An 8,993-nucleotide genomic window follows, 5' to 3' on the forward strand; every position below is an offset into this window, starting at 1 on the left:
ACTAAAGACTTATTCATTCCCATATATTATGTCTATTATGAATAATAATATGAATAATAATATGAATGAATATCATTTATGAAAACATACACACATTTAGACCTTCATTTTCAGCCTGTGAAGTAGTTAACTCCTGGGATTCCATCTCCAATTTCCCCTCCTTGCAGAAATACATTCCTTCCATTACTTATTGATAGTACATGCCCTACTTTAACTCTCCTTAATCACTATTCTATGCATTTGCATGGACTCAAGCTCTGTGGTGAGAGGCTTTATAGACTTACTGGACGGCCAAGGTTTAGGAAAGATGTAATTCTCCAAGAAATCATTAATAACATCACTGGATGATGTAGAGGATCTGGTAATATTCTACCTAACAGGTATGGGAGACTCTACAGAAAGACAGGGGTTATGAGGAATGCCTCCAATCTTTCATCTAATTGCTCACCTAACATCAATCATTGTAATAATCACTGAGAGATGGCCAAGCTCATTCTCAAACGCAGTTTCTTCATCTTTTCTCCTTTTGATACCTTTTCACCCTATGCTGAACTCTGAATATAGATCCCTGACTTCCATTTGCTCTGCGATCTCTGGACTTGTTTTGCTTGTAGTCGATCTCATGCACTGTGGAAACTGTTCTACTCCCTGGGCTCCTAAATCCCTCAATAATTGTAGTTTTCCTGGGTAGGTCCATTTCCTGGCATTGGTGTATTCTGAACAAGTATTTCCTTCTCAAAATAAAGGGAAATATTTGGTTGATATTTCATAATGATTAATTCAGGCACTCAAGACACATTGCTGAAATTTTACTCTGTTAGGTTAGAGATCATGTTCATTTTCTGCTCGATTTATTTAGAAAACAAAGCAATGCAGATTAAGTTAAGAGTGAGACAATCTATTTTTAATCAAGTATGACCAAAAGTTTGATGAGCTAACCAAGACAACTTATTTATGAACATTGTCACATGGAAATCAGTATATAAATTTGTATAGCACTATTTGGAGTAAAATAACATAGGCAATATTCATAAAATTTATAGTCATTACTCTTCCCACTCAACTCATACTTTTCTTAACATTTATTTTAATAAAACATGCAAAAGATTTGCTCCAGAATTGCTGTTCTACAATCTTTTCATTTTATTACATAGAAATAAGTGGAAAACAATCTGTGTACCCATCAGGAGGAAATTAGTACAGCTAATTATGGCATGTACACAGTTTATAATTTAGGAAATAGTTAAAATATTGAGGTGGACCTATATGTGACATCTCAGAAAGACACTAAATTCATTTTAGTTAGTTCCAAGTGTTAGGGGTAGAAGAATGCATACAACAACTTTTAGTGTACATTAAATTTTTTATGCTATATTTTTAGCACTTGTATGAAAGAAAAAAAAACATCACATTTTTAAAAATACTACATGCAAAAATTTTAATGTAAGTACCTTAGAGAAGCAATTGGGTTTTTGAGGAAGGACAATTGTAATTTACATCTATTTTTAGAAGTTTTTGACATGACTATATGCCCTTTTTCTCTTTGTACCTAAAATATTTAAATAAGAGTATAAAAAATTTACTCATTACCTGACTTATGTAACTGTCACCTCTCTATACATCACCTTTACAGTAAAAAAATATCAATAGAAAATATAGCTGAATATTAGCCAGATATAGCTGTAAAGGGACAAACTTACACAAAAAAATTTGATGTGAATTGGCATCAGTTCTCTGTTATCAGCTGATCCAGTTACCCACACTACTTCTACCATCTGGCTCTATATCTCAGCATGAGTTTTCTATGTTTTCTGATAAATGGAACAAAAGACATGGAAGGTATACTGGCTTTCATGTGCCTTGGTGGAAAAGCCATGCTTCTGCTCATATTTCAGTGTCAAGGGGAGTCACATGTTCTTTCCTAACTTCCAGTAGATTGATAATTTACTATTGATATAAACCAAGAATAGAGAGCAAGACACAAAGTGGATAAGCAATTATAGACTCTCGACTTAAATGTCATATTGTACTAAGTCAATAAAAAGTTATTATAATTTGTCATGACAATGGACCTCTTTGTTTTTGGAAGAGTTTCTGAAAAAAAATATAAACCTTTCCATTCAACAGTGTTATCTAGTAACCGTAGGTGACAGGTGATTTCAAATCCCAGATCAGTTTTTTCAAAATGATCTGTAAATCTCAATAGGGAGGATTCACCCTTCTTTCACCCTTCTTTTCTTTTTTTAGGGTGAGAGACCAGGATTTGAACTCAGTACCTGCTGCTTTAACTCACTGGCTAGTGCTCTACCAAATGAATCACACCTCTAACCCCTCAATAAGATCTTAATACACTAATCTCTTCAATGACATCTATAATTTCAAACACAGAGAAATTGTTTTCATTCTTTTGGTGCCTGATTAGAATCATAACTTGCCACCCTTTGCTACTAAACACCTGATGAACACACCTGAGCTCTTGTGCTGGTGCCCTTGGGCATGATGAAAAGCTAGAATATTCCCCTAGAGCAGTTACAGACAAAAGTCAAGAGAATGATGGTGAGTTATTTTTTTTCTTTTCTTTTCAGAGAAGGAGATATTTGTTACCTCTGTTGTTGATGGAAAAAATTACTGTACAAAGAATTCTTTATGAATGTTATGTTCCATGAGACTTTGTAAATATAATTGAAATTATGGTACTGACCTTAAAAAGAGGTAAGTTATGCTGGATTGTCATCACAGGCCTCATCTAATTACATGAGACTTTACATGCAGAGAAATTTCTTCACCTGAAGACAGAACAAACAGGTATCAGGGAAGCCATTCTAAGCCTCAGTTTGGGTCAATGTGCCTTTTCTGACTCAAAATGCAAGGATGATTCAATGTATTACAAAGCTATTCAACCTGATAGGGATGCTTTGTCTTGTGGCGTGGAGTGTGATGGAGGGAGCCATATTGATTAGAATACAATGTAAACGTGTGGAGATGTAAACAAGGAAATGCTCCTATAAATAATATAAAGTAATAAAATATAGAAATCCACATGCAAAACAAGAGTGGCACACAAAATGAATAAATAAGAGACAGAATATTTGCCATGTGGGCTCTAAACAGCTTTAGACAAGGTAACATGGCAGCTTTCACTGACTGCCCACTCCCTTCTTCAAATTACTAAAAACTATATTTCTAACGTAAGTGGATTCCAAGAACAACCCAAATAAATGTTTGAGTGAAAATCTTTCCAAAAAGCCCGATGTTGGTAGCTCATATGCAAGGAATTCTAGCTACTCAGGGGGCTGAGATCTGAAGATTGCTGTTTGAAGCTAGCCTAGTCAGGAAAGTCCATGTGACTCTTATCTGCAATTAACCTCAGAAAACCTGAAGTGGCTCTATGGCTCAAAGTGGTAGAGTGCTATCCTTGAGCAAAAGAGCTCAGGGACAGAAACTAGTTCAAGTTCAAGCATCACAACAGGAAGGAAGGAAGGAAGGAAGGAAGGAAGGAAGGAAGGAAGGAAGGAAGGAAGGAAGAAAGGAAGGAAAGAAGAAAGGAAAGAAGGAAGGAAGGAAGACTCCCAGGCTGAATTCTATCTTTGAAAGGTTGGTTTAGGTTTCTGTAACTGAGAGGAAAAAACCTAGAAAAAACAACTCATACTTCTCACCTACAATAGTGTGACATGATAAATATGTGTTATTTTAAGTCTCTTTATGTATGGTATTTTGTTGCATGAGCACGGAAAGCTATTATATCCTCTTGGTAGGACACCAGATTTTTTTAAGAATCCAGCTTCCAGTTACAGTGGCTATACAATGATTTCTTAGGTCTTTCTTAATGAATTACTGAGAAGGCTTCGAATTTTTACCATTTAATTAAGCTCACTCATCAGTGTATGGGTACAGTGTCAGTTTCAGATGTCATAAAATTACATTCACCTTTTTTTCTAACCTCATCTTCTTCCTAAAACATAACTTAACTCATCTTTCAAGAACCATTATGTTCTATGCCAAATATAACTCTACTCACAAGCTGATTTGGCAAAAACTTTGTTAAAAGCACCTAGAGCTGATGAGCAGACAACGAGGTACATAGGGCAGTCCCCAAATGATGTTTAGTTATTATTTTCTTCATTATAAATGTGTTCAGTTCCTTGGTACCACATTCTATCTTTTCATTATCTGAAGTTATCATGAGAGAATAAATTAACTAACAGAATAAGACTAGTGGTGTAGCTCAAGTTGTAGAGTATTAGCTGTGAGCAATAAAGCCACAAGAACCCAAGTTCAAGCCCTGGTAACGGCACACAAAATAAATAAATAAAGGGACAGAATATTTGCCATGTGGATTCTAAACAGTTTTAGATCAGTGCTCTATATGAAATCAAGAAAGTTGCAGGTATAAGACTCAAAGTCTTTGTAAAGAAAGTTTGAAAATCCTATCTTATGACATCTTAAATGTATATAAAGAAAGTAAAAAAATTCAAGCTGAGTGCTAGTGGCTCATGCCTCTAATTCTACCTACTCAAGAGGCTGAAATTTAAGGATTCCAGTTTAAAGCCAGCCTAGGCAGGAAAGTCCAAGAGACATTTAACTCCAATTAACCACCAGAAAGTCTAGAAGTGAGGCTATGGCTCAAGTAGTAGAGAGCTAGCCTTGAGCATCAAAGCTGATAGTATCCAGACTCTGATTTTAAGTTCTAGTACTGGTTTGTGCATGTGCCTGTGTGTATGTGTGTGCATGCGTGCGTGAGCGCATGCTCAGGTGAGCGCGTGCACACACACACACACACACACACACACACACACACACACGTACAGAGTCCTTGGCACAGTGACTGAATTTTATTACATGCTTAATAATTGACAGTTAATAGTATTATTACTTTGATCCAGATCTTACAAAAATATGCCTATTTGGAGGTAAGATTTGAACTCAGGCCCTCAAATGTGCTAGACTGACACAATACTATAGAGTCAATCTTGTAACCTGGCCCTAGGTTTTTATTTTTTTTTTAATACATCACATGGTATCAGAAAATGTGCAGCATTTCGGGAGCACAAAAATCATCCAAAAGGAGGTATAGTTCTTGTGGCTTTATTGCTCAAGCTAATACTCTACAACCACAAAAAATGTAGTATTTATCGTGGGTGTGGGGTACTCTTAGTTAGTTATATGAAACATTTGGTTCCAAAAATTTCTATAAAGAACTTCTCATCCTTCTCTATGTCCTTCCATCCAGGATACCCTTATTTTTATTTATTTCAAGTATAATTTGCTAAATTATACTTGACTACCTGTGACAATTCCCTTTTTATGTAATGGATTGACTTCTCCAAGCCAGAGCAAATACTGCCAACAGAGTGGTTTCTGAGCACACTGATATCAGGTATTATCCATTTTCTCAGAACTCTCTGGATATAAAATGGGTCTCTTGTACATAGTGTTCAACTGTACTTCAGAAAAGGACACTGGGAAAGGAAAGGAGGGCCTCATTCCTTAGGAAGGAAAGGGATTTTCTTGTTACCCATGACCCTAAAGAAGCTGATAAAAAGGTAGTTTCCATTTCAGGCCCTATTTTTAACTTATGGATACATAAGCTTAAGGAGTCAGTCCCTCTTCCTCCTCCCAACCACATCTAACCTACCACCCATCTTCATTTAAAAATTAACTAGCTTTCCCAGTGCTTGAAACCCACTTTCCTCAGGACATTTGCACCTACCTGTTTTCATGGAATCCCCTCCCACATCCTTTTTAAGTTGAATTTAAGGCTTTGTACTTAATCTAACTCTTGAGTCACTCTCCCAGCCCTTTTGAATTGATTTGTTTTCAAGATAGGGTCATGCTTTTTTTATGCATGGGCTGTTCTGGACTGCAGTCCTATTTATGTTTCCTTTTGTTGCTAGGGGGATATGATTATGACATTGTGCCGTTTTGTTGCTTCCCCCACTCCCTTTGGATAAATGGCTTGAATCATAGTCCCCAGCCATTGGTTGAGATGGAATCTTGTAAACTTTTATGCCCTGGCTGGCCTTGATCTCTTCCTTTTAAATGGCTAGGATTACAGAACCCTGCTTTCCTGCCATCATTTACATATTTCTTCTTTTAGGAGACATCATACTATGTTTTTAAATGACAGCTTTGAAATTCAGTGGGCATGAGTGAATCGTGTTTATCCTGACATTTCCTAATGCAAGCACAGAACCTTCCAAAAAGCAAATGCCCAGTAAAAATTTGATAAACAAATGAGACAATGTCAAGCACGAACATTTATTATATAATTTCTTAATACATTATAACTTATACCTGGTAAACATTTTAAATTTTGTAAAACATGCTAAAAGTAACACATTTAATTTTTTCTCTATTTTTTCATCTTAACTATTTTTCTAAGTTCTTTCACAATTTCATGCTGTTATACAGACTTCAGTATCACTAAATAACATGGGAAATTTCTCAATTCAACAGATATAAAAAACTCTCATTCTTACATCTAATAAACATCAGTGAATAGCTTACTTAAATATCTCACAAACTTGGATTCTAAAGCTATATACACCTATTAAAAAGAACAATTAAACCAATATTCAAGTTTTTACATAGAGGAGGAACAAGTATTATGCATTATGTTAATCCACCGTCTCATACAGAGAACCCTAGCTATCCTCTTCAAAAGCATAGGGAAATACTTTTACTAGGTTTTACTTGGGACATGAGTTGCTGGGCATGACCTTGGAACGTGCACTGGCCATGGCAGCAGTTCGGGCCCGAGCTGCAAGTCGAGCTTGGGCTCTTTCTGCCTCATCTTTCATTGCCTCCTCATACAAATCTGGGAAGGAATTAGGACTTGTATTATGGATCTTGGACAAAAACTCCAGGACTTTCATTTTGGTGGTTTCAGCATAGGCTCTTGGGCCCCACATAAACTGAAAGCGTGGTGGATTACTGTCAGGTATCCTTTCATACTTCAGGTACCTGTCTCTCACTAAATCTTTGGTAATGACCTTCTTAGGATCCCCAAAAATGAAGTGATTCCTATTTTCTTGTATCCCCATCATATTTAGCACTTCCCAGACTTGTTCCTCAGTGGCACAGTTGCCCTTTGTAAAGATCACACTCAGGACAGTCATCAGCAGGCCAGTTTTAGGCACACCTCTGCTATCACTACATTTTGCATCAGGACCCATTTCCAGCTTATTGACTAGAACATAGATGTTCTTGATTGGATCCAGTTCTTTCACATCAAGTCCAAAGATCAATTCCACATGCTCTGAAGCTTTCTTCAGGATCTCAGGGAAGTGATTCTTACAAGACTGGATTATATTTTTTAACATATCTGCCTTTGTAATGGGCTCTTTCATTTGATATTTGTACAGCAGATAATGCACAAGCATAGCAATCTTCTGGTCTATTAGGTCCTCCACACGTGGCTCAGTGGTAGCCTGTGAAGTAGTCGGCTTTTCCTCAACTTGGTTGCTGGCGCCTTCATTAGATCTTGGCTGTGTAACAACGGAAATAGCAGCAGCCATGAGAGATTCAGCTCCCCCCAGCTCTAGTTGACTGCTGATTGCTTCATCAGCAGATGAACTCTGAGGGGCATCTTGGATATCAGAACTTGAGGAAGAGGGATGTTCTTCTTTTCCTACAGTAGCTTGAGCATTATTCACATTCTTTGGTTCTTCTCCTCCTCGGACCTGGCGGCGTCTCTCACGAGCACGGAGCTTACTCTTCTGACCCCGAGGCATGATGATACTGGTCAGAGACAGAAGACAGGAGTGTAGGAGAGAAGATAGATGATTTAGTAACCTTGAAGAAAAAAGGTGAGATGGTGTGATTTGATTCCATCAATTTTATCTTAGGCTGTCTCTATAGGTTTCCTTGATGATACTGCATAAGAAATCCTTCTCTGAAGAGCCTTTCCCCTGAGGGGCTTTTGCAAACAACTACAATGTGCCTTTGGTTTCAGGGCTTTTGCAAACAACTACAATGTGCCTTTGGTTTCAGGTTTCCAGTCCCATCTGTCTTCCTGGGGCTGACAAAGTCCAGATATTGTAGAGCCTCCTCTGTTCTGGGGCAGGGTATTTTTTTTTACCAATACATATTCAGGACTATCATCTTAACTTGAGGCAAAATAGGTATTTCTCTGGTTAAGTGCATTGATAATGACTCCCACATTCCCATGTTCTCCTCTCCCTGGCTTCCTGGGAAAGGAGCTAAGGAGGGATCTCACTTGTTTGTATCTGCCTGGAGATGATCTAAGGTGGTAGCAATGGAATAGCTATGAGGCCCTCTATCCTTGGAATAGTTACAGTTATGAATCTTCACTAAGAATCCTCATCTTTGTTATTTTTTTGCCAGTCCTGGGGCTTGAACTCAGGGCCTAAGCTTCTTTGGCTGAAGACGAGCACTCTACCACTTGAGCCACAGTACCACTTCCAGCTTTTTGTTTTATGTGGTATTGTAGAACTGAAACTGGGGCTTGATGTATGCTAGGCAAGCATTCTACCACTGAGCCACATTCCCAGACCTTGTTATTTTATGTGTGTGTGTGTTGGTCTTGGGGCTTGAACTCAGAGCCAAGATTCTGTCTCTGAGCTTTAAGCTTCCATGAGCAAAGACAGCATTGTATCGCTTTTGGCTTTTTTAGTAGCTTAGTGGAGGTAAGATTGGACTTTCCTGCCTGGGCTGGCTTTGAACCTTGATCCATAGATCTCAGCTTTTTGTGTAGCTAGGATTACAAGTATAAGCGACCAGTGCCCAGATTTGCTTCTTCCCTATAAGAAGAATTTCTCATTTATCTGAATCCTAGTTCTTCAAATTAGAATTAACATTACTGAGAATATTGAGAAACAAATTGAGAAGACAGCTGGGTGCTTGTGGCTCACTCCAGTAATCCTAGATACTCAGAAGTCTGATATCTGAGGGTCATGGTTCAAAGCTAGCCAAGGCAGCAAAGTCCATGACACTCATCTCCAATTAACCACCAGAAAACGAGAAGTGGCACT

The 8,993-nt window shown here is 37.8% G+C and overlaps 1 protein-coding gene across 1 annotated transcript; it reads right to left on the minus strand.

Moving 5' to 3' along the window:
* Window positions 1–6,610: 6,610 nt before the first annotated feature.
* Window positions 6,611–7,547, minus strand: LOC138839694 (melanoma-associated antigen B10-like). The gene has a single exon (XM_070039270.1). It carries the CDS (start codon window positions 7,515–7,517, stop codon window positions 6,690–6,692), a length of 828 nt encoding a protein of 275 aa, XP_069895371.1. The 5' UTR covers window positions 7,518–7,547; the 3' UTR covers window positions 6,611–6,689.
* Window positions 7,548–8,993: the final 1,446 nt, after the last annotated feature.

This window comes from Dipodomys merriami, unplaced genomic scaffold (assembly GCF_024711535.1).
Source record: "Dipodomys merriami isolate MVZ:Mamm:240054 unplaced genomic scaffold, mDipMer1.0.p SCAF_3, whole genome shotgun sequence".
Classification (NCBI taxonomy): domain Eukaryota; kingdom Metazoa; phylum Chordata; class Mammalia; order Rodentia; family Heteromyidae; genus Dipodomys; species Dipodomys merriami.